Genomic DNA, 26,601 nt, shown 5'->3' with positions numbered 1-26,601 from the left:
CTCCCTTACAGCCATGATCCCCCCCCTCCCTTACAGCCATGATCCCCCCCCTCCCTTACAGCCATGATCCCCCCCTCCCTTACAGCCATGATCCCCCCCTCCCTTACAGCCATGATCCCCCCCTCCCTTACAGCCATGATCCCCCCCCTCCCTTACAGCCATGATCCCCCCCCTCCCTTACAGCCATGATCCCCCCCTCCCTTACAGCCATGATACCCCCCCTCCCTTACAGCCATGATCCCCCCCTCCCTTACAGCCATGACCCCCCTTACAGCCATGACCCCACCCCCACCTTACAGCCATGACCTCCCCTGCCTTACAGCCATGACCCCCCCACACCCTTACAGCCATGACCCCCACTACCCCTACTTATCTACCTCCATTACCTCTCTACCTTCACAACCCATCTACTCCTCTGCCCCTGCCACCTCCTCTACCCATCTATCCCCTCTAGCCTAGTGGTTAGAGCGTTGGACTAGTAACCGAAAGGTTGCAAGATCGAATCCCCGAGCTGACAAGGTAAAAAATCTGTAATTTTGCCCCTGAACAAGGCAGTTAACCCACTGTTCCCCGGTAGGCCGTCATTGAAAATAAGAATTTGTTCTTAACTGACTTGCCAAGTTAAAGGTAAAATCTAATTAAAATGAAAAAATACCTCCTTTACCTACTCCACAAAAGCCACCATTGTTCCTAGTGCAGGAGGCAGAGAGCAGCAGTTAGGATCCGTCCCAAATGGCCCCCTATTCCCTATATAGTGCACTACTTAGGACCAGGGTACATAGTCAAAAGTAGTGCACTAAATAGACAATAGGGGGCCATTTGGGGTGCAGTCTTGCAGACCAAGGCAGAGCATGCCATGCCAACACAGGCCTGCTGGAATAACACAACACACAGTGGTTGGACAGCAGACTTAACATGCAAACCCAGCTCTCTCTACTAAAACTCTGCTCTTAAAAATCACACACTCTCTCTCTCTCTCCTCTGCCACCTGCCCCTCTCTCCCTCTCCCCCACCTCTCCCTCCTCCCTCTCAATCTCTTTCTCCCTCCCTCTCTTTCTCTCTACCTCTCCTCTGCCACCTCCCTCCTCTTTCTCTCTCTCTTTCTCCACTCCCTCCCTCTTTCCTCCTCTTCCTCCTCCCAGCCACCTCTTCCTCTCCTCGCCGTGCCGCATCAGACATGGAGCAGGCCCGCCCACAGACCAGCGGGGAGGAGGAGCTACAACTGCAGCTGGCTCTGGCCATGAGCCGAGAGGAGAGTGAAAAGGTAACACACACACTCACACAGTACACACACACACACACACACACGCACACACACACACACACACACACACACACACACACACACACACACACACACACACACTGAACAAGAGGCACTGACACACTCTGACTACATGCAGTGTGAGAATGTTATGAACGTGGCTGCCTCCCTCCCACTCATACACACTCCCCTGCAGAGCTCAAATCTCTCGCTCTCGCTCTCTCTCTTTCTCTCTCTCTCTCTCTCTCTCTCTCTGTCCTCTAAGTGTCATCCATTTCACTGAGCCTTAAATAGAAACCAACATCACCCCTCTCTCCTTGTGATGCGATCTATAACACCTGGCCAATCAGAGACACCGATACTCAGAGTTGGCTGCCGACCTGGCCAATGACAGAGTGCGATGCTGCAGAGTGAACCGCCGGCAGCTGTGCTGAGTGAATGAGTGACTGGACTGAACAGGGTGGAGCTATTGATCCATTGTTAGCTAGCCTGGTATTGATGGCACTGTTAGCTAGCCTGGTATTGATCCACTGTTAGCTAGCCTGGTATTGATGGCACTGAATGGCCTCTGTGTCTCTGTGTTGTTAGATGGTGCATTCTGCACCGAGGCCTGGGACTGAAAAACACTTAGCTCCTTTTATAAAACACACACAAATATCTTAGGTCCTTTTGTTCAACACTACAATATCTTAGGTCCTTTTGTTCAACACTACAATATCTTAGGTTGTTTTGTTCAACACTACAATATCTTAGGTCCTTTTATAAAACACACAAAAACTCATCGTTGACTAACTTTACAAGCTGAATATTGGTCAACTTTTACAGACTTTCATTTGCCAGCTGTTAGTCCAACTCCTAACACAGAGCTTATTGATCTACTGGCTGTCGGAGTCACCTGGTGTCCCTGATGCCTGACTAGAAACACATGAAAAGCAGTAGTGTTTTGAGGTCATTTATGGGCCGGAGTCACCTGGTGTCCCTGATGCCTGACTAGAAACACATGAAAAGCAGTAGTGTTTTGAGGTCATTTATGGGCCGGAGTCACCTGGTGTCCCTGATGCCTGACTAGAAACACATGAAAAGCAGTCGTGTTTTGAGGTCATTTATGGGCCGGAGTCACCTGGTGTCCCTGATGCCTGACTAGAAACACATGAAAAGTAGAAGTGTTTTGAGGTCATTTATGGGCCGGAGTCACCTGGTGTCCCTGATGCCTGACTAGAAACACATGAAAAGCAGTAGTGTTTTGAGGTCATTTATGGGCCGGAGTCACCTGGTGTCCCTGATGCCTGACTAGAAACACATGAAAAGCAGTCGTGTTTTGAGGTAATTTATGGGCCGGAGTCACCTGGTGTCCCTGATGCCTGACTAGAAACACATGAAAAGCAGTAGTGTTTTGAGGTCATTTATGGGCCGGAGTCACCTGGTGTCCCTGATGCCTGACTAGAAACACATGAAAAGCAGTAGTGTTTTGAGTGCAGTCAGCCCTGCTAATAACACCACCCCCTTTAACACTCCAGCCTGCTCCCCCGGTGGACATTGATGAACAGACTCAGCTCCAGATCGCCCTGAGCCTCAGCAAGGAGGAAGCTCAGAAGGTACTGCTGAGATGTAGCCCCTCGAGCCCCCTGCATCCTCATACCCTAACTAGGGTTGTAAAAATCCAGAAACATTCCCCAAAATTCCCAGGTTTCCCATAAATCCCGTTTGGAGATCTCTCTCCCTCCTGATTCTGGGAATCTTTCAACTTGGATTTCTGGGAAATTAGGGAATTTCAGGAAGGTTACGAGAATTTTGCAATGCTAAATCCTAACCCTAACCAAACCATTCTACCTCCTGCTGCTGCAAGCTCTCTCTCTGTCTCTCTCTCTCTGTCTCTCTCTCTCTGTCTCTCTCTCTCTGTCTCTCTCTCTCTCTCTCTCTCTCGCTCACTCTCTCGCGCACTCTCTTAGACCTGTGGGTCAAATGAACTTTGACCCTGGTTCCTGAACAGCCAAGCAGCCTGCTGTGCTGCGCCTTTTCTCTCGTCACAGATTGGATAAGGCCGCATCCTTCTGTTTCCACTAACCAATAGCACCATCTCCCTCTATCTTTAGACCAATGGTATGAGATCCCGCCCTCTGACCTCTTCTGGTGTACACGCCAATCCCTGTCTTGGGGAGGGTCAAAGAGGGCTTGCCTTCCATGCAATGTATCAACAATGGTGGCGTTCCAGGTCATCTATTTTGCACATCTCAGCAACCACATGATGTGATACAGCGTTCTTCTGAGATTCGCAGTGCGTCTGTAAAAAAAGACAACCTGGAACCGCACCAATGTGAATATCAAGGCAGGTTAGGAAGTGTTTTTATTTATCCACCAACGACTGATTTTTATTTCCCCTCCTCCACTCCACCGATTGGCTCCCTTATAGCCGGCCTCGCCTCCTCCGGTTGCCTTGGATATGGATGAAGAGAGACAGCTCCAGATCGCCCTGAGCCTGAGCAAAGAGGAGCACCAGCAGGTAGTGCCCCCGGTAGTGCCCCTGGTCCTGTCCCAGATGGCATCCTAGTCACTATGTAGTGCACTGCGCTATAGTGGCCTGGTAGAACCGGCCTGATCTCGCCAGCTCACATTATGGCAGAGTGAGACAGAAACGTGAGTGCAAGAGGTCAGACTGCTTGACCAGACTAGCCACATAGGTCTCTGGCCCAAAGTAGTGCACTACATAGGGACTAGGTTTGGCCCACTGAGAGGTGTTCTCTCCCCCTGAGCCCCCTGTGTCTTTAAGCCTTCGGGTCCTTCAGCTCTGCTCAACACCTCAACACACACTCTGTCTTCCTTTCCTTCTGTCTGTCTGTCTGTCTGGCTGCTCATCACCGTGTCAATGTTTTACCCTCTAGACTGGGAACTCACTCTGCTTCTCTAGACTGGGAACTCACTCTGTTCCTCTAGACTGGGAATTCACTCTGTTTCTCTAGACTGGGAACTCACTCTGTTTCTCTAGACTGGGAACCCACTCTGTTTCTCTAGACTGGGAACTCACTCTGCTTCTCTAGACTGGGAACCCACTCTGTTCCTGTAGACTTGGAACTCACTCTGTTTCTCTAGACTGGGAACTCACTCTGTTTCTCTTGACAGGGAACTCACTGTTTCTCTTGACTGGGAACTCACTCTGTTTCTCTTGACAGGGAACTCACTCTGTTTCTCTAGACTGGGAACCCACTCTGTTCCTGTAGACTTGGAACTCACTCTGTTTCTCTAGACTGGGAACTCACTCTGTTTCTCTAGACTTGGAACTCACTCTGTTTCTCTAGACTGGGAACTCACTCTGTTTCTCTAGACTGGGAACTCACTCTGTTTCTCTAGACTGGGAACTCACTCTGTTTCTCTAGACTGGGAACTCACTCTGTTTCTCTAGACTGGGAACTCACTCTGTTTCTCTAGACTGGGAACTCACTCTGTTTCTCTAGACTGGGAACTCACTCTGTTTCTCTTGACTGGGAACTCACTCTGTTTCTCTTGACTGGGAACTCACTCTGTTTCTCTAGACTGGGAACTCACTCTGTTTCTCTAGACTGGGAACCCACTCTGTTCCTCTAGACTGGGAACTCTGTCTCTACCCCCTCTCTCTGTCTCTACCCCCCCTCTCTGTCTCTACCCACCCCTCTCTCTCTACCCCCCCTCTCTCTGTCTCTACCCCCTCTCTCTGTCTCTACCCCCCCTCTCTCTGTCTCTACCCCCCCTCTCTCTCTACCCCCCTTCTCTCCCTCTCTACCCCCCCTCACTGTCTCTACCCCCCCCCCTCTCTCTACCCCCCCTCTCTCTGTCTCTCTCTACCCCCCCTCTCTCTGTCTCTACCCCCCCCTCTCTCTGTCTCTACCCCCCTTCTCTCTACCCCCCTCTCTCTGTCTCTACCCCCCCTCTCTCTCCACCCCCTCTCTCTCTATCTACCCCCCCCCCCCCCCCCCCCCTCTCCCCCCTCTCTCTGCCAGGGTGGCACAATGGAAGCAGTTACTCACTGAGTGACTGGTGCTCTCCTCTCTTCTCTGACCGGAGTAGACTCTCTCTCTGATGTCTTGTCTTCCTTCTCACATGTCTTGTCCAGCTTCTAGACATGTGTTGTTGTTGTTGTGTGACCCGTGCATGTGTTGTGTCTATGTGTATGTGTTGTGTCTATGTGTATCTGTTGTGTCTATGTGTATGTGTTGTGTCTATGTGTATGTGTTGTGTCTATGTGTATGTGTTGTGTCTATGTGTATGTGTTGTGTCTATGCGTATGTTTGACTATGTGTGGAGTCAGTATGTGTGGAGTCAGTATGTGGGAGTCAGTATGTGGGAGTCAGTGTGTGTGGAGTCAGTATGTGTGTGGAGTCAGTATGTGTGTGGAGTCAGTGTGTGTGGAGTCAGTATGTGGGAGTCAGTGTGTGGAGTCAGTATGTGGGGAGTCAGTATGTGGAAGTCAGTATGTGGGAGTCAGTATGTGGGAGTCAGTGTGTGTGGAGTCAGTATGTGGGAGTCAGTGTGTGTGGAGTCAGTGTGTGTGGAGTCAGTATGTGGAAGTCAGTATGTGGGAGTCAGTATGTGGGAGTCAGTGTGTGTGGAGTCAGTGTGTGTGGAGTCAGTATGTGGGAGTCAGTATGTGGGAGTCAGTGTGTGTGGAGTCAGTGTGTGTGGAGTCAGTATGTGGGAGTCAGTATGTGGGAGTCAGTGTGTGTGGAGTCAGTATGTGTGGAGTCAGTATGTGGGAGTCAGTGTGTGTGGAGTCAGTGTGTGTGGAGTCAGTATGTGGGAGTCAGTATGTGTGTGGAGTCAGTATGTGGGAGTCAGTGTGTGTGGAGTCAGTATGTGTGTGTGGAGTCAGTATGTGTGTGTGGAGTCAGTATGTGGGAGTCAGTGTGTGTGGAGTCAGTATGTTGTTTGTGGAGTCAGTATGTGGGAGTCAGTGTGTGGAGTCAGTGTGTGGGGAGTCAGTATGTGTGGAGTCAGTGTGTGGGGAGTCAGTGTGTGTGGAGTCAGTATGTGGGAGTCAGTATGTGTGGAGTCAGTGTGTGTGGAGTCAGTGTGTGTGGAGTCAGTGTGTGTGGAGTCAGTGTGTGTGGAGTCAGTGTGTGGGGAGTCAGTGTGTGTGGAGTCAGTATGTGTGTTGAGTCAGTGTGTGTGGAGTCAGTGTGTGTGGAGTCAGTGTGTGGGGAGTCAGTGTGTGGGGAGTCAGTATGTGTGGAGTCAGTGTGTGTGGAGTCAGTGTGTGTGGAGTCAGTGTGTGTGGAGTCAGTGTGTGTGGAGTCAGTGTGTGTGGAGTCAGTATGTGTGGAGTCAGTGTGTGTGGAGTCAGTATGTGTGGAGTCAGTGTGTGTGGAGTCAGTGTGTGTGGAGTCAGTGTGTGGGGAGTCAGTGTGTGTGGAGTCAGTATGTGTGTTGAGTCAGTGTGTGTGGAGTCAGTGTGTGTGGAGTCAGTGTGTGGGGAGTCAGTGTGTGGGGAGTCAGTATGTGTGGAGTCAGTGTGTGTGGAGTCAGTGTGTGTGGAGTCAGTGTGTGTGGAGTCAGTGTGTGTGGAGTCAGTGTGTGTGGAGTCAGTATGTGTGGAGTCAGTGTGTGTGGAGTCAGTATGTGTGGAGTCAGTGTGTGTGGAGTCAGTGTGTGTGGAGTCAGTGTGTGTGGAGTCAGTATGTGTGTGGAGTCAGTATGTGTGTGGAGTCAGTGTGTGTGGAGTCAGTGTGTGGGGAGTCAGTATGTGTGGAGTCAGTGTGTGTGGAGTCAGTGTGTGGGGAGTCAGTGTGTGTGGAGTCAGTGTGTGGGGAGTCAGTTGTTGTTGTGGTCTAGTAGTTTGTGTTGTGGTCTAGTAGTCTATGTTGTTGTGGTCTAGTAGTCTGTGTTGTTGTGGTCTAGTAGTCTGTTGTTGTGGTCTAGTAGTCTGTGTTGTTGTGGTCTAGTAGTCTGTGCTGTTGTGGTCTAGTAGTCTGTGTTGTTGTGGTCTAGTAGTCTGTGTTGTTGTGGTCTAGTAGTCTGTGTTGTTGTGGTCTAGTAGTCTATGTTGTTGTGGTCTAGTAGTCTGTGTTGTTGTGGTCTAGTAGTCTGTGTTGTTGTGGTCTAGTAGTCTGTGTTGTTGTGGTCTAGTAGTCTGTGCTGTTGTGGTCTAGTAGTCTGTGTTGTTGTGGTCTAGTAGTCTGTGTTGTTGTGGTCTAGTAGTCTGTGTTGTTGTGGTCTAGTAGTCTGTGCTGTTGTGGTCTAGTAGTCTGTGTTGTTGTGGTCTAGTAGTCTGTGCTGTTGTGGTCTAGTAGTCTGTGTTGTTGTGGTCTAGTAGTCTGTGTTGTTGTGGTCTAGTAGTCTGTGTTGTTGTGGTCTAGTAGTCTGTGTTGTTGTGGTCTAGTAGTCTGTGTTGTTGTGGTCTAGTAGTCTGTGTTGTTGTGGTCTAGTAGTCTGTGTTGTTGTGGTCTAGTAGTCTGTGTTGTTGTGGTCTAGTAGTCTGTGTTGTTGTGGTCTGTGTTGTCTAACCACGCATTTCTCTGAGTTAGTACTACTTTAGACCAGGGCCCTATTCCCTATATAGTGCACTACTTTAGACCCATAATGCACTGCATATGGAAATAGGGTGCCATTTGGTAGACAGAAAACGTGTGTGTCTTAGAATCAGTGAGCTTGTCTCCGAGCCATGTCATGCCTAACAGCTTCCATGTGTCTGTGTGTGTTGCCAGGAGCAACGGAGTCGCCAAGGAGACGAGTCGTTGCTCCAAAAAGCTCTGGAGGAGAGTAAACGAGAGGCGGCGTCTGGTGGAATCGGGGTAGGAACAGTTACCACACCACTCTATCTAACCTACAGTATATAACAGTTACCACACCATCTAACCTACAGTATATAACAGTTACCACACCACTCTATCTAACCTACAGTATATAACAGTTACCACACCACTCTATCTAACCTACAGTATATAACAGTTACCACACCACTCTATCTAACCTATAGTATATAACAGTTACCACACCACTCTGTCTAACCTACAGTATATAACAGTTACCACACCATCTAACCTACAGTATATAACAGTTACCACACCACTCTATCTAACCTACAGTATATAACAGTTACCACACCACTCTATCTAACCTACAGTATATAACAGTTACCACACCACTCTATATAACCTACAGTATATAACAGTTACCACACCATCTAACCTACAGTATATAACAGTTACCACACCACTCTATATAACCTACAGTATATAACAGTTACCACACCATCTAACCTACAGTATATAACAGTTACCACACCACTCTATCTAACCTACAGTATATAACAGTTACCACACCATCTAACCTACAGTATATAACAGTTACCACACCATCTAACCTACAGTATATAACAGTTACCACACCATCTAACCTACAGTATATAACAGTTACCACACCACTCTGTAACCTACAGTATATAACAGTTACCACACCATCTAACCTACAGTATATAACAGTTACCACACCACTCTATATAACCTACAGTATATAACAGTTACCACACCATCTAACCTACAGTATATAACAGTTACCACACCACTCTGTAACCTACAGTATATAACAGTTACCACACCACTCTATATAACCTACAGTATATAACAGTTACCACACCATCTAACCTACAGTATATAACAGTTACCACACCACTCTATATAACCTACAGTATATAACAGTTACCACACCATCTAACCTACAGTATATAACAGTTACCACACCATCTAACCTACAGTATATAACAGTTACCACACCATCTAACCTACAGTATATAACAGTTACCACACCATCTAACCTACAGTATATAACAGTTACCACACCACTCTATATAACCTACAGTATATAACAGTTACCACACCATCTAACCTACAGTATATAACAGTTACCACACCATCTAACCTACAGTATATAACAGTTACCACACCATCTATATAACCTACAGTATATAACAGTTACCACACCATCTAACCTACAGTATATAACAGTTACCACACCACTCTATATAACCTACAGTATATAACAGTTACCACACCATCTAACCTACAGTATATAACAGTTACCACACCACTCTATATAACCTACAGTATATAACAGTTACCACACCACTCTATCTAACCTACAGTATATAACAGTTACCACACCATCTATATAACCTACAGTATATAACAGTTACCACACCATCTAACCTACAGTATATAACAGTTACCACACCACTCTATATAACCTACAGTATATAACAGTTACCACACCACTCTATATAACCTACAGTATATAACAGTTACCACACCACTCTATGTAACCTACAGTATATAACAGTTACCACACAACTCTATATAACCTACAGTATATAACAGTTACCACACCATCTAACCTACAGTATATAACAGTTACCACACCACTCTATATAACCTACAGTATATAACAGTTACCACACCATCTAACCTACAGTATATAACAGTTACCACACCATCTAACCTACAGTATATAACAGTTACCACACCATCTAACCTACAGTATATAACAGTTACCGCACCATCTAACCTACAGTATATAACAGTTACCACACCATCTAACCTACAGTATATAACAGTTACCACACCACTCTATATAACCTACAGTATATAACAGTTACCACACCATCTAACCTACAGTATATAACAGTTACCACACCATCTAACCTACAGTATATAACAGTTACCACACCATCTAACCTACAGTATATAACAGTTACCACACCACTCTATATAACCTACAGTATATAACAGTTACCACACCACTCTATATAACCTACAGTATATAACAGTTACCACACCATCTAACCTACAGTATATAACAGTTACCACACCACTCTATATAACCTACAGTATATAACAGTTACCACACCACTCTATATAACCTACAGTATATAACAGTTACCACACCACTCTATATAACCTACAGTATATAACAGTTACCACACCACTCTATATAACCTACAGTATATAACAGTTACCACACCATCTAACCTACAGTATATAACAGTTACCACACCATCTAACCTACAGTATATAACAGTTACCACACCACTCTATATAACCTACAGTATATAACAGTTACCACACCACTCTATATAACCTACAGTATATAACAGTTACCACACCATCTAACCTACAGTATATAACAGTTACCACACCATCTAACCTACAGTATATAACAGTTACCACACCACTCTATATAACCTACAGTATATAACAGTTACCACACCATCTAACCTACAGTATATAACAGTTACCACACCACTCTATTTAACCTACAGTATATAACAGTTACCACACCACTCTATATAACCTACAGTATATAACAGTTACCACACCATCTAACCTACAGTATATAACAGTTACCACACCATCTAACCTACAGTATATAACAGTTACCACACCACTCTATATAACCTACAGTATATAACAGTTACCACACCATCTAACCTACAGTATATAACAGTTACCACACCACTCTATTTAACCTACAGTATATAACAGTTACCACACCATCTAACCTACAGTATATAACAGTTACCACACCACTCTATATAACCTACAGTATATAACAGTTACCACACCACTCTATTTAACCTACAGTATATAACAGTTACCACACCATCTAACCTACAGTATATAACCGTTACCACACCACTCTCTGTAACATACAGTTGTTTGACAGGTGCGTTGTTGGAGGTGTAGTCATTGGTGTAGAGTGAGTTCAGTAGAGGTGAGACCACGCATCCTTGCGGTGCTCCAGGTGCTGAGGGATAAAGAGTCTGAAAGGTGTTCTCCCAGCTTCACAACTTCCTGTTGGTCAGGAAGTCAGTGATCCACTGGCAGATGCAGCTGGACACGTTCAGCTGGGAGAGTCTATCTTGTAGCAGTTCTGGGATATTGGTATTGAACGCAAAGCTAAAGTCCACAAACAATATCCTCACATATGTCTCTGTTATGTCTATATTATATGTCTCTGTTATGTCAATATCCTCACATATCCTCACATATGTCTCTGTTATGTCAATATCCTCACATATCCTCACATATGTCTTTGTCCAGGTGTTGGAGGATGTAGTGTAGGCCCATGTTCACAGCGTGGACCACAGACCTGTTAGCTCTGGAGGTGAACTACAGTAGGTCGACGGAGGCGTCAGTGATGGTTTAGAGATGGGACAGTACCTGTTAGCTCTGTAGGTGGACTGTAGTGGGTCGAGGTGATGGTTTAGAGATGGGACAGTACCTGTTAGCTCTGTAGGTGGACTGTAGTGGGTCGAGGTGATGGTTTAGAGATGGGACAGTACCTGTTAGCTCTGTAGGTGAACTGTAGTGGGTCGAGGTGATGGTTTAGAGATGGGACAGTACCTGTTAGCTCTGTAGGTGGACTGTAGTGGGTCGAGGTGATGGTTTAGAGATGCGACAGTACCTGTTAGCTCTGTAGGTGGACTGCAGTGGGTCGAGGTGATGGTTTAGAGATGGGACAGTACCTGTTAGCTCTGTAGGTGGACTGTAGTGGGTCGAGGTGATGGTTTAAAGATGGGACAGTACCTGTTAGCTCTGTAGGTGGACTGTAGTGGGTCGAGGTGATGGTTTAGAGATGGGACAGTACCTGTTAGCTCTGTAGGTGAACTGTAGTGGGTCGAGGTGATGGGTTAGAGATGGGACAGTACCTGTTAGCTCTGTAGGTGGACTGTAGTGGGTCGAGGTGATGGTTTAGAGATGGGACAGTACCTGTTCGCTCTGTAGGTGAACTGCAGTGGGTCGAGGTGATGGTTTAGAGATGGGACAGTACCTGTTAGCTCTGTAGGTGGACTGTAGTGGGTCGAGGTGATGGTTTAAAGATGGGACAGTACCTGTTAGCTCTGTAGGTGGACTGTAGTGGGTCGAGGTGATGGTTTAGAGATGGGACAGTACCTGTTAGCTCTGTAGGTGGACTGTAGTGGGTCGAGGTGATGGTTTAGAGATGGGACAGTACCTGTTCGCTCTGTAGGTGAACTGCAGTGGGTCGAGGTGATGGTTTTGAGATGCGACAGTACCTGTTAGCTCTGTAGGTGAACTGCAGTGGGTCGAGGTGATGGTTTAGAGATGGGACAGTACCTGTTAGCTCTGTAGGTGAACTGTAGTGGGTCGAGGTGATGGTTTAGAGATGGGACAGTACCTGTTAGCTCTGTAGGTGGACTGTAGTGGGCCGAGGTGATGGTTTAGTGATGGGACAGTACCTGTTAGCTCTGTAGGTGAACTGTAGTGGGTCGAGGTGATGGGTTAGAGATGGGACAGTACCTGTTAGCTCTGTAGGTGGACTGTAGTGGGTCGAGGTGATGGTTTAGAGATGGGACAGTACCTGTTAGCTCTGTAGGTGATTTGGTGGTTGAATTAGTCAGTGAAAACAGGGGAGAGCTGGTCAGCCCAGTGCTTGAGTGTGGCTGGAGAGACCTTGTCTGGGCCGGCAGCCTTCCTGCTGATCTGTTTCCTAAAGAGTCTGTTGACCTCCAGCTCCGTGGTGACCAGGGGTGGGGGAAGGGGAGGGCAGACTGGGACAGGCTGGGGGAAGGAGGGGAGAGGTTCCTGGGATGGCAGAAGGGTAAATGAGAAAGGAACCTGGAGAGGGAGGGGTGGGGTAGTAGGGTGAGAGGGGGATGTGGTAAGGACGGTTATTGTCCTGGTGATTGAGGGGCTTTTGTGAGTCAGATCTGGAGTAGAACTGGTTTAGTTTATTCTGCAGTGAGGGGCTTTTGTGAGTCAAATCTGGAGTAGAACTGGTTTAGTTTATTCTGCAGTGAGGGACCTTTGTGAGTCAAATCTGGAGTAGAACTGGTTTAGTTTATTCTGCAGTGAGGGGCTTTTGTGAGTCAAATCTGGAGTAGAACTGGTTTAGTTTATTCTGCAGTGAGGGACCTTTGTGAGTCAAATCTGGAGTAGAACTGGTTTAGTTTATTCTGCAGTGAGGGACCTTTGTGAGTCAAATCTGGAGTAGAACTGGTTTAGTTTATTCTGCAGTGAGGGACCTTTGTGAGTCAAATCTGGAGTAGAACTGGTTTAGTTTATTCTGCAGTGAGGGGCTTTTGTGAGTCAAATCTGGAGTAGACCTGGTTTAGTTTATTCTGCAGTGAGGGACCTTTGTGAGTCAAATCTGGAGTAGAACTGGTTTAGTTTATTCTGCAGTGAGGGGCCTTTGTGAGTCAAATCTGGAGTAGAACTGGTTTAGTTTACAGATGAGTTGTTGTTGCTGGAGAACTGTTGCTGTCTGGCTGACTACATTCCTGACTGTAGCTTTATCTTGGCCTCTCCATAGAGGACACTGGTCTTGCTCCTGTGTCGTCTTTGGCAGAGCGGAGAGCCTGTGGGCTTCCTCGTTGGCACTGTGACGAGCCCTAAGCTCACCAGTGAACAATGGCTTGTTGTTGCTGTGTGATAGAAAAGTATTTGATGGTGTGCAGTTGTCCTCACATCCACTGATGTAGGTTGTGACCCTGTCTGTGTAGTCGTGTATGATGGCCTTGTTGTCCTTCAATGTGTTCCAATCCCTGGTGTCTTGCCACTCCTTTAACTCCCTAATGGCCTTGTTGTCCTTCAATGTGTTCCGATCCCTGGTGTCTTGCCACTCCTTTAACTCCCTAATGGCCTTGTTGTCCTTCAATGTGTTCCGATCCCTGGTGTCTTGCCACTCCTTTAACTCCCTAATGGCCTTGTTGTCCTTCAGTGTTCCGATCCCTGGTGTCCTGCCACTCCTTTAACTCCCTAATGGCCTTGTTGTCCTTCAGTGTGTTCCAATCCCTGGTGTCCTGCCTCTCCTTTAACTCCCTAATGGCCTTGTTGTCCTTCAGTGTGTTCCAATCCCTGGTGTCTTGCCACTCTTAACTCCCTAATGGCCTTGTCAGTCCATTTCCACACCGTATGTTTGACAGGCTTGGTGGTCTTTACATTCTGTCTGTATGGGGGGGGGGGGAGGTATAGCATCACATACCATATAGTTCCCCAGGGGAGTGTGGGGAACAGCCTAGTCTGAGTCCCTCTAGGGAGCGTGGAGCACAACCTGGTCTGAGTTCCCCAAGGGAGTGTGGGGGACAGCCTGGTCTGAGTTCCCTAAGGGAGTGTGGGTGACAGAGTGGTCTGAGTCCCTCTAGGGAGCGTGGGGGACAGCCTGGTCTGAGTTCCCTAAGGGAGCATGGGGCACAACCTGGTCTGAGTCCCTCTAGGGAGCGTGGGGGACAGCCTGGTCTGAGTTCCTCTAGGGAGCGTGGGGGACAGCCTGGTCTGAGTTCCTCTAGGGAGCGTGGGGGACAGCCTGGTCTGAGTTCCTCTAGGGAGCGTGGGGGACAGCCTGGTCTGAGTTCCTCTAGGGAGCGTGGGGGACAGCCTGGTCTGAGTTCCCCAAGGGAGTGTGGGGGACAGCCTGGTCTGAGTTCCTCTAGGGAGCGTGGTGGACAGCCTGATATGAGTTCTTCTAGGGAGCGTGGGGGACAGAGTGGTCTGAGTCCCTCTAGGGAGCGTGGTGGACAGCCTGATATGAGTTCCTCTAGGGAGCGTGGTGGACAGCCTGGTCTGCCCCTTTAATAGTGTTCTGAACATGGTCCAGAATGTTTTTTTGCCTTGTTGAAAATTTTACCAATTGTTTGTATCTTGGTTCCGTAGTACTCTCCACTCTAGTACTCTCCATATAGACAGTAACCAGAACAGTCAACACTATAGTACTCTCCATATAGACAGTAACCAGAACAGTCAACACTATAGTCCTCTCCATATGGACAGTAACCAGAACAGTCAACACTATAGTCCTCTCCATATAGACAGTAACCAGAACAGTCAACACTATAGTCCTCTCCATATAGACAGTAACCAGAACAGTCAACACTATAGTACTCTCCATGTGGACAGTAACCAGAACAGTCAACACTATAGTACTCTCCATATAGACAGTCAACACACTCCTCTGTATGAAGTTTCTAAAGCTGTTTGAATGATGTATGTGAGTATAACAGAACTCGTATGGCAGGCAAAAACCTGAGAACAAATCTAACCAGGAAGTGGGAAATCTGAGGTGTGTAGTTTTTCAAGTCATTGCCTATCGATGGCTGTGTTTTTCTGTGACTTGGCTCTGACCTAACATAATCGTTTGGTGTGCTTTCGTCGTCAAGCCTTTTTGAAATCGGACACTGTGGCTGGGTTTACAACAAGTGTATCTTTAAAATAGTGTAAAATACTTGTATGTTTGAGGAATTTTAATTATGGGATTTCTGTTGTTTTGAATTTGGCGCCCTGCAGTTTCACTGGCTGTTGACGAGGTGGGACGCTAGTGAAGTTAATGATTAGAACCTACTTGTTGTTTCTCTGTGGACAGTCTGCCATGATGGATCTGGTGGAGGTGTTTGCTGTGTCGTCTGAGGTGCCTCCTACTGCTAGTGCCAACTCCTGGAGTCTGCCAGGGGGGAACGTCCGCACCCCTCTCCACCACCCCCTCCCCCAGGCCCAGGCTGCTGCTGGGGCAGCCTCCGACCCCTGGGACTCACTGGGTAAGAGCTGCTCCATGCCTCTAAAGAACTCAACAGCTGGTCCCAATTCACTCCCGAACCCTTCCCCTTTGCCCTACCTCTTCCCCTTGGCCCTACCCCTTCATCTTGGCCCTACCCTTGGCCCTTCCCCTTGGCCCTACCCTTGGCCCTTCCCATTGGCCCTACCCCTTCCCCTTGGCCCTACCCCTTCCCATTGGCCCTACCCCTTCCCCTTGGCCCTACCCCTCCCCTTGGCCCTACCCCTTTTGGCCCTACCCTTGGCCCTTCCCCTTGGCCCTACCCCTCCCCTTGGCCCTACCCCTTTTGGCCCTACCCTTGGCCCTACCCCTTCCCATTGGCCCTACCCCTCCCCTTGGCCCTACCCCTCCCCTTGGCCCTACCCCTTTTGGCCCTACCCTTGGCCCTACCCCTTCCCATTGGCCCTACCCCTTCCCCTTGGCCCTACCCCTCCCCTTGGCCCTACCCCTTTTGGCCCTACCCTTGGCCCTTCCCCTTGGCCCTACCCCTTCCTCTTGGCCATACCCCTTCCCCTTGGCCCTACCCCTTCCCCTTGGCCCTACCTCTTTCCATTGGCCCTATAACTGCCCTACAGCCCTACTGCATTATATCTCTCTCTCTGCTCACCACTCATACTCTACTGTCTGCCCTCCAGTATTATGTCTCTCTCTCTGCTCACCACTCATACTCTACTGTCTGCCCTCCAGCATTGTCTCTCTCTGCTCACCACTCATACTCTGTCTGCCCTCCAGCATTGTCTCTCTCTGCTCACCACTCATACTGTACTGTCTGCCCTCTAGCATTATCTCTCTGCTCACCACTCATACTGTACTGTCTTCCCTCCAGCATTGTCTCTCTCTGCTCACCACTCATACTGTACTGTCTGCCCTCCAGCATTATCACTCTCTCTCTGCTCACCACTCATACTGTACTGTCTGCCCTCCAGCATTATCACTCTCTCTGTGCTCACCACTCATACTGTCTTCCCTCCAGCATTGTCTCTCTCTGCTCACCACTCATACTGTACTGTCTGCCCTCCAGCATTTTCTCTCTCTCTCTGCTCACCACTCATACTGTCTTCCCTCCAGCATTATTTCTCTCTGCTCACCACTCATACTGTCTTCCCTCCAGCATTATCTCTCTCTGCTCACCACTCATACAGTCTTCCCTCCAGCATTATCTCTCTCTGCTCGCCACTCTTACTGTACTGTCTGCCCCCTCGCATTATCTCTCTCTGCTCACCACTCATACTCTACTGTCTTCCCTCCAGCATTATCTCTCTCTGCTCACCACTCATACTCTACTGTCTTCCCTCCAGCATTATGTCTCTCTCTGCTCACCACTCATACTCTTCTGTCTGCCCTTCAGCATTATCTCTCTGCTCACCACTCAAACTGTACTGTCTGCCCTCCAGCATTATCTCTCTGCTCACCACTCATACTCTACTGTCTGCCCTCCTGCATTATTTCTCTCTCTGCTCACCACTCATACTGTACTGTCTGCCTCTAACATTATCTCTCTCTCTCTGCTCACCACTCATACTCTACTGTCTGCCCTCCAACATTGTCTCTCTCTGCTCACCACTCATACTCTGTCTGCCCTCCAGCATTGTCTCTCTCTGCTCACCACTCATACTGTACCGTCTGCCCTCTAGCATTATCTCTCTGCTCACCACTCATACTGTACTGTCTTCCCTCCAGCATTATCTATCTCTCTGCTCACCCCTCATACTGTACTGTCTTCCCTCCAGCATTGTCTCTCTCTGCTCACCACTCATACTGTACTGTCTGCCCTCCAGCATTATCACTCTCTGCTCACCACTCATACTCTACTGTCTTCCCTCCAGCATTATCTCTCTCTGCTCACCACTCATACTCTACTGTCTTCCCTCCAGCATTATCTCTCTCTGCTCACCACTCATACTCTACTGTCTTTTACATTACACAATGTATTCGTGGCTCTGGTAGTTATTCTCTTACCAACAGACACCCTCATATTAAAGAGAACTGTGATACAGTTAGTAAACAATAACGTTAATAAAGCTCTATGTAGCTATAATGTCATGTTTATGATCTGTCATAGACGTGTAATAATGTAAATCCTTATCCTGTTACTGCAGTAGAGGCTCGCTCCACCCCCGCTGGGATAGAGTCTCCCTGGATGGTTCCTCCCACCTCCGGTAGCCCCGCCCCTTCTTGGCAGCGTAGCCGGTCTCCTCCGGACCCCTGGGAGACCCCGGGGGTAGTAGACCCATTCTCTATCCCAGATGCTCTTCGAACTGGCAGCCCTACAGGTGACTGGTTATCTCTGGCTCCCTATGGCTACACAGACAGGCAGGCAGGCAGGCAGACAGGCAGGCAGGCAGGCAGGCAGGCAGGCAGGCAGGCCGACAGACAGACAAATAGTCCAGGTAGCCATTTGATTAGCTGTACAGCAGTCTTATGGCTTGGGGGTAGAAGCTGTTCAGCAGTCTAATGGCTTGGGGGTAGAAGCTGTTCAGCAGTCTAATGGCTTGGGGGTAGAAGCTGTTCAGCAGTCTAATGGCTTGGGGGTAGAAGCTGTTCAGCAGTCTTATGGCTTGGGGGTAGAAGCTGTTTAGAAGTCTCTTGGACCTAGACTTGGTGCTCCGGTACCGCTTGCTGTGCGTTAGCAGAGAGAACAGTCTATGACTAGGGTGGCTGGAGTCTTTGACCATTTTTAGGGCCTTCCTCTGACAACGCCTGGTATAGAGGTCCTGAATGGCAGGCAGCTTTGCCCCAGTGATGTACTGGGCCGTTCACACTACCCTCTGGGTGCCTTGAGGTTGGAGGCTGAGTAGTTGCCATACCAGGCTCTTGACAGTGCAGCTGTCAAATGTTTTGAGGCTCTGAGGACCCACGCCAAATATTTTCAGTCTCCTGAGGGGGAATATACTTTGTCATGCCCTCTTCACAACTGTCTTGGTGTGTTTGGACCATGAAAGCTTGTTGGTGATGTGGACTCAAAGGAACTTGAAGCTCTCAACCTGCTCCAACGATGAGAATGTGGGCGTGCTTCGTCCTCCTTTCCCTGTAGTCCACAATAATCTCCTTTGTCTTGATCACATTAAGGGAAAGGTTGTTATCCTGGCACCACACGGCCAGGTCTCTGACCTCCTCCCTATTGGCTGTCTCGTCATTGTCAGTGATCAGGCCTACCACTGTTGTGTTATCGGCAAACTTAATGATGGTGATGGAGTCGGGCCCGCCAGGAAGTCCAGGATCCAGTTGCAGAGGGAGGTGTTTAGTCCCAGAGTCCTCAGCTTAGTGATGAGCTTTGAGGGCACTATGGTGTTGAACGCCGAGCTGTAGTCTATGAACAGCATTCTCACATAAGTGTTCCTTTTGTCCAGGTGGGAAAGGGCAGGGTTGAGTGCAATAGAGATTGCATCATCTGTGGATCTGTTGGGGCGGTATGCAAATTGGAGTGGATCTAGGGTTTCTGGGATAATGGTGTTGTGAGTCATGACCAGCCTTTCAAAGCACTTCATGGCTACAGATGTGAGTGCTAAGGGTCGGTATTAATTTAGGCAGATTGCCTTTCTGTTCTTGGGCACAGGGACAATGGTGGTCTGCTTGAAACATGTTGGTATTACAGACTCAGGTTGAAAATTTCAATGTAGTAACCAAAAAAAAAGTGTTAAAGAAATCAAAGTAGGCACCCTTTGCCTTGATGACAGCTTTGCACACTCTTGTCATTCTCTCAACCAGCTTCACGAGGAATGCTTTTCTAACAGTCTGGAAGGAGTTCCCACATATGCTGAGCACATATGCTGCTTTTCCTTCACTCTGTGGTCCAACTCACCCCAAACCATCTCAATTGGGTTGAGTTTGGAGGATTGTGGAGGCCAGGTCATCTGATGCAGCCCTCCATCACTCTCCTTATTGGTCAAATAGCCCTTACACAGCCTGGAGGTGTGTATTGCGTCATTGTCCTGTTGAAAAACAAACGATAGTCCCACTAAGCGCAAACCCGATGGGATGGCGTATCGCTGCAGAATGCTGTGGTATCGCTGCCATGCTGGTTGTGTGCCTTGAATTCTAAATAAATAACAGACCGTGTCACCAGCAAAGCACCCCACACCATCACACCACCTCCTCCATGCTTCACAGAAAATAGTAAAAATAAAGAAAAACCCTTGAATGAGTAGATGTGTCCAAACTTTGGACTGGTACTGTAAGTATTCAGACACTTCACTCAGTACTTTGTTGAAGCTCCTTTGGCAGCGATTACAGCCTCGATTCTTCTTAGGTATGATACTACAAGCTTGGCACACCTGTATTTGGGGAGCATTGCTGCCCAGCTATTTTCAGGTCTCTCCAGAGATGTTTGATTGGGTTCAAGTCCAGGCTCTGGCTGGGCCACTCAAGGACATTCAGAGACATGTCCCAAAGCCACTCCTGCGTTGTCTTGGCTGTGTGGTTAGGTTCATTGTCCTGTTGCCCCAGTCTGAGGTCCTAGGTGCTCTGTATTTTTCTCTGTTCATCTTTGCCTCGATCCTGAAAAGTCTCCCAGTCCCTGCCTCTGAAAAACATCCCCACAGCTTGATGCTGCCAACACCATGGTTCACCGTAGAGATGGTGCCAGGTTTCCTCGTGACGCTTGGCATTCAGGGCAAAGAATTTAATCTTGGTTTCATCAGACCAGATAATCTTATTTCTCATTGTCTGAGAGTCTTTAGGTCCCTTTTGGGAAACTCCAAGCGGGCTGTCATGTGCCTTTCACTGAGGAGTGGCTTCCATCTCGCTACTCTAACATAAAGGCTGCAGAGATTGTTGTCCTTCTGGAAGGTTCTCCCATCTCCACAGAGGAACTCTGGAGGTCTGTCAGAGTGACCATCGGGTTCTTGGTCACCACCCTGACCAAGGTCCTTCTCCCCAGATTGCTCAGTTTGGCCGGGGGGACAGCTCTAGGAAGAGTCTTGGTGCTTCCAAACTTCTTCCATTTAAGAATAATGGAGGCCACTGTTTTCTTGCGGACCTTCAATGCTGCAGAGTTTGGTACCCTTCCCCAGATCTGTGCTCCACACATTTCTGTCTCTGAGCTCTACGGACAATTCTTGCGACCTCATGGCTTGGTTTTCGCTCTGACATGCACTGTCAACTGTGTGACCTTATATAGACAGGTGTGTGCATTTCCAAATCATGTCCAATCAATTGAATTTACCACAGGTGGACTCCAATCAAATTGTAGAAACATCTCAAAGGATGATCAATGGAAACAGGATGCACCTGAGCTCAATTTCAAGTCTCATAGTAAAGGGTCTGAATACTTATGTAAATAAGGTATAGTTGTTTTTTATATAACAATATATTTTTACACATTTTGTTAAATTTCTAAAAATGAAGGCTGTAATTTAACAGAATGTGTAAAAGGTCAAAGGGTCTGAACACTTTTCTGTATATTTCTAAACGTTTTTGACCATTTAAACATATCTTTGTGTACTCCATTAGATGGTGACTTGTTCGACGAGGCGATGGACGGAGGTCATTTCAGCCTGAACAGTCGAGGTGAGGGTGAGGGCTGCCCGGAGCTGTTTGATCTGTCTCGTATAGGGGACAGTCTGGGGGTCCCCAGCCCTCGAACATGCCGGACCCCTGAATCCTTCCTGGGGCCCACAGGGGCCTCCCTGGTCAATCTGGACAGCCTGATACCAGCCAACCCCCCAGCCAAGACCAAGAACCCGTTTCTCTCAGGTGAACACTGAAACAGTCACTCACTCACAGACCAAGAACCCCTTCCTCTCACTCACAGACCAAGAACCCGTTTCTCTCAGGTGAACACTGAAACAGTCACTCATTCACAGACCAAGAACCCCTTCCTCTCAGGTGAACACTGAAACAGTCACTCACTCACAGACCAAGAACCCCTTCCTCTCAGGTGAACACAGCCAATCACAGCCCTGCTCTACAGAAAACCATGTACCCCATCCAATTTACAAGTAAAGTGCTACTCAGTCACTTACTCAGACCTGGGGCAATTGCAGGTTGAAGTTGACACTTTTGGGACTATTCCATTGATCCTATCGCAGCTTACTGGACAAACTTAATGATTAAGCGCAGGTTAAGTATTTAAACATTCAACGTGTAATGGTTAAAAGTGCTTCTACTGACTTTCTCTCTGTCCCCCCCTCTTCCTCTCTCCTCCCCCCTGCTCTCTCTCCTCCCCTATCTCCTTCCCCCCCTGCTCTCTCTCCTCCCCTATCTCCTTCCCCCCTGCTCTCTCTCCTCCCCCTGCTCTCTCTCCTCCCCTATCTCCTCCCCCCCTGCTCTCTCTCCTCCCCTATCTCCTCCCCCCCTGCTCTCTCTCCTCCCCTATCTCCTCCCCCCCTGCTCTCTCTCCTCCCCTATCTCCTCCCCCCTATCTCCTCCCCCCCTGCTCTCTCTCCTCCCCTATCTCCCCCCCCCCCTGCTCTCTCTCCTCCCCTATCTCCTCCCCCCCCTGCTCTCTCTCCTACCCTATCTCCTCCCCCCCTGCTCTCTCTCCTCCCCTATCTCCTTCCCCCCCTGCTCTCTCTCCTCCCCTATCTCCTTCCCCCCCTGCTCTCTCTCCTCCCCTATCTCCTTCCCCCCCTGCTCTCTCTCCTCCCCTATCTCCTCCCCCCCTGCTCTCTCTCCTCCCCTATCTCCTCCCCCCCTGCTCTCTCTCCTCCCCTATCTCCTTCCCCCCCTGCTCTCTCTCCTCCCCTATCTCCTTCCCCCCCTGCTCTCTCTCCTCCCCTATCTCCTTCCCCCTCCAGGTCTGAGTACTCCATCTCCCCTCAACCCGTTCCAGAGTGAACAGCCTCGTCTCACTCTGAATCAGATGCGTCCCAGCTCCACGTCCCCCGTCCCCCCCTCCGGTCCTCCCTCCCTGCCCTACAGTGCTTCTCTGCCTCTGCCCGCCAGCCACCAGCCGGCCAGCCTGCCCTCCTCCCTCACCCAGCCCACCCATGGAGCCCTGGATATACCTGGGCTGCCACAGCCCCTGTTACCTCTTTCCTCCATCTCGTCTCTGGGAGAGCAGCACAGTCAGAATCCCTTCCTGTGATGTCTGTCCAGCTGAACTGAAACCGCTAAGATGGAAGATAGACCAACACCAACTTCTGCCATGCGCAGTAGAACACCTGCTGGGTGTCCACGAGCGGTGTCCTGCTGGGTGTCCACGAGCGGTGTCCTGCTGGCTGTCCACGAGCGGTGTCCTGCTGGGCGTCCACGAATCGCTGAGAAATTTATACAAAATGACGGTCGATGTTTTGTAGTCAGATGTGACAGGACGCCCACCCAGCTGTCGCACGGCCGGCATTCATGTTGGTCTGTCTGTCCTCTAACTCTGGTGGATGGAACAGAGGAAATAGAAATGACGCTTATTAGGTTATTTTCTGTCAATCTAACCTCAAAACTCAACAACTGGAATTCAGACAGAACTGATAATCCCCTTAAGTTGTTATTTTGTTGTTGTTTTTCTATGGGCTATAGTACTGTAACGCTTAGATTGCTTCCTCTGCTACGATCTGCTCTACCACAACCTGTCCTGTTACTCCTCTCTGCTGAAGAGAGTGATGGAGGCCTCTGCCTCTGCTCGGGTCTGCTCTACCACAACCTGTCCTGTTACTCCTCTCTGCTGAAGAGAGTGATGGAGGCCTCTGCCTCTGCTCGGGTCTGCTCTACCACAACCTGTCCTGTTACTCCTCTCTGCTGAAGAGAGTCTGCTCGGGTCTGCTCTACCACAACCTGTCCTGTTACTCCTCTCTGCTGAAGAGAGTGATGGAGGCCTCTGCTCGGGTCTGCTCTACCACAACCTGTCCTGTTACTCCTCTCTGCTGAAGGGAGTGATGGAGGCCTCTGCCTCTGCTCGGGTCTGCTCTACCACAACCTGTCCTGTTACTCCTCTCTGCTGAAGGGAGTGATGGAGGCCTCTGCCTCTGCTCGGGTCTGCTCTAGCACAACCTGTCCTGTTACTCCTCTCTGCTGAAGAGAGTGATGGAGGCTACTGCCTCTGCTCGGGTCTGCTCTACCACAACCTGTCCTGTTACTCCTCTCTGCTGAAGAGAGTGATGGAGGCTACTGCCTCTGCTCGGGTCTGCTCTACCACAACCTGTCCTGTTACTCCTCTCTGCTGAAGAGAGTGATGGAGGCTACTGCCTCTGCTCGGGTCTGCTCTACCACAACCTGTCCTGTTACTCCTCTCTGCTGAAGGGAGTGATGGAGGCCTCTGCCTCTGCTCGGGTCTGCTCTACCACAACCTGTCCTGTTACTCCTCTCTGCTGAAGGGAGTGATGGAGGCCTCTGCCTCTGCTCGGGTCTGCTCTACCACAACCTGTCCTGTTACTCCTCTCTGCTGAAGAGAGTGATGGAGGCTACTGCCTCTGCTCGGGTCTGCTCTACCACAACCTGTCCTGTTACTCCTCTCTGCTGAAGAGAGTGATGGAGGCCTCTGCCTCTGCTCGGGTCTGCTCTACCACAACCTGTCCTGTTACTCCTCTCTGCTGAAGAGAGTGATGGAGGCCTCTGCCTCTGCTCGGGTCTGCTCTACCACAACCTGTCCTGTTACTCCTCTCTGCTGAAGAGAGTGATGGAGGCTACTGCCTCTGCTCGGGTCTGCTCTACCACAACCTGTCCTGTTACTCCTCTCTGCTGAAGAGAGTGATGGAGGCTACTGCCTCTGCTCGGGTCTGCTCTACCACAACCTGTCCTGTTACTCCTCTCTGCTGAAGAGAGTGATGCAGGATGAACGAGAGGTAGAAAGAAAGAGAATATTCCCAGAACGTGTTTAGGTCTATAGTAACCTAATCCTAAGCCATGACAGATACTGTACATACACGCCGATGCCCAAGCTCATCCTCCGCTATAGAAAGCACAGTAGGTGAAGATGTTTCCATCTTAAAGTAATTAGCAATACTTTACAGAGTGAGTGTGTCTGCACTAACCTGGTCTCAGATCTGTTTGTGCTGTCCTGCCAACTCCTATGGGTCATTGGCTATACAGCAGAAACTGATCTGGGACCAGGTTAGTTAACTGCTTTTCCAACTGCTTCTTACCTAGTCACATGCCCCGCCCACTCTGCTGCATACTTTAGTTTGATTGGCTCCTCACTGTTGCTCCTGATCCAGCACTGAACTGATTGTACACCAGATATGCCTGCTTATCTCTCCGACCGACGGACCACAATGCACTGGGACAGGACGCCCACTGTTCCTGCCGCACTGCTCTATGCTGATTGGTCGATCCGCTCTCTGGACTGCTTTCATTGGTTGGCTCTTTCTCTCCTATTATCTCTCCCATGATGCCCCAGGGGATAACTCAGACAAGTCTGTTCAGGAGGATGTAACGTTACAGAATGCTCAGATAGAAATGTATCATGTAGAACAGATATAATTGTCTGCCAGATAGAATAGGGGAAGCGTGTCGGCTCTATTCAATCTATTTCTATCTGTTCAAAACGTTTCCCAGCACAGACTGTAACTCAGATAGAAATGTATCATATAGAACAGATATGATTGTCAACCAGATAGAATAAGGGAAGCGTGTCGGCTCTGTTCAATCAACTTCTATCTGCAAATGTTCCCGATGATGATTCCTAGCGCCGACTACAACTCCGATTTCTGAGAACGGGCATAGAACATTCCACGGCGATGATGAGACGCCAGCCAACCCCCATCCACATAATGAACACTTGAGTTTTTACGTTTCCTTTTTGTTACATTGGGCCTAGTAAGGCTCCGTCTGACTGGGTTCTCGTGTAAAAGGATGGTTTGCTGTTGGAATGGAACTGCGCTGATGGCGAGAGAGATTCTAAGGTAGTTCTAGTGTGTTGTATTGAACTGGAGGGCCCCCTTTTGAGGGATAACTGAGTGAAATCTGCTTTTCTTAGAGACCGGAACCACTGCAGGACTCACTATAGCGGGGCAAATCCTAACGCTCTCACTTCAAGTTGAGTTTTGCATTGATGTCAATGGGGAGAAGTGGAAATTCAATTGAATTCGGTGGAAGTTAGGAAGTTAGCATTCGACCCCTATAAAGCAACGCATATTAGAATGTATGAATTGATATCATGATTATTTTCCCTCTCTCATTGCTGTGATCATTACTTGTGAAACACTGATTGTCATCGTCAAATATAAGGCTATGATGAACTAATAACGACACCTGGCATCTGCATTCATTCATATTTTACAGCTTTTATTTCATGATCATGTTGATCAATACTATATTTCTTGACTTGATACCATTCAACCTTTTTACATCTGTTAATACATGACTGTGTGTAATATATATATATATATATAATATATGCCTAGCTAGATTGTAATATCAAACACTTTATAATGGAATGTTTCTACATATTGAATGCTTAGAGAAGCACATTCTTCAAAGAGTTGACTTTTCTACACAATGTCTGTCTGCCCCCCGGAGGCCAAACACCTGTATGACAGTTACTGTATTTCCACACATCTGTATGACAGTTACTGTATTTCCACACACCTATATGACAGTTACTGTATTTCCACACACCTATATGACAGTTACTGTATTTCCACACACCTATATGACAGTTACTCTATTTCCACACACCTATATGACAGTTATTGTATTTCCACACACCTGTATGACAGTTACTGTATTTCCACACACCTATATGACAGTTACTGTATTTCCACACACTTATGACAGTTACTGTATTTCCACACACCTATATGACAGTTACTGTATTTCCACACACCTGTATGACAGTTACTGTATTTCCACACATCTGTATGACAGTTACTGTATTTCCACACACCTGTATGACAGTTACTGTATTTCCACACACCTATATGACAGTTACTGTATTT

General features: G+C 48.4%; 1 protein-coding gene across 2 annotated transcripts in view; it reads left to right on the top strand.

Moving 5' to 3' along the window:
- The window catches only part of epn3a (epsin 3a), a 63,739-nt gene extending 37,830 nt beyond the window's left edge, over positions 1-25,909 (top strand). The window contains exons 7-14 of one of the 2 annotated variants that reach the window (XM_090197632.1): positions 1,143-1,264; positions 2,782-2,859; positions 3,675-3,764; positions 7,936-8,022; positions 15,602-15,773; positions 17,890-18,063; positions 21,242-21,484; positions 22,528-25,909. In XM_090197632.1, coding sequence (XP_090053758.1) covers positions 1,143-1,264; positions 2,782-2,859; positions 3,675-3,764; positions 7,936-8,022; positions 15,602-15,773; positions 17,890-18,063; positions 21,242-21,484; positions 22,528-22,817 — 1,256 coding nt within the window. In that variant the 3' untranslated portion in view covers positions 22,818-25,909. The remainder of the gene's footprint in view (positions 1-1,142; positions 1,265-2,781; positions 2,860-3,674; positions 3,765-7,935; positions 8,023-15,601; positions 15,774-17,889; positions 18,064-21,241; positions 21,485-22,527) is intronic. The other variant, XM_090197633.1, reaches the window with a different exon arrangement.
- Positions 25,910-26,601: the final 692 nt, after the last annotated feature.

The sequence above is a fragment of the Oncorhynchus mykiss genome, chromosome 13 (genome assembly GCF_057628025.1).
Source record: "Oncorhynchus mykiss isolate SJ-2025 chromosome 13, ASM5762802v1, whole genome shotgun sequence".
NCBI lineage: Eukaryota > Metazoa > Chordata > Actinopteri > Salmoniformes > Salmonidae > Oncorhynchus > Oncorhynchus mykiss.
Note: the sequence above shows the minus strand (reverse complement) of the source record. Positions and strands in the feature narration are given on the sequence as shown.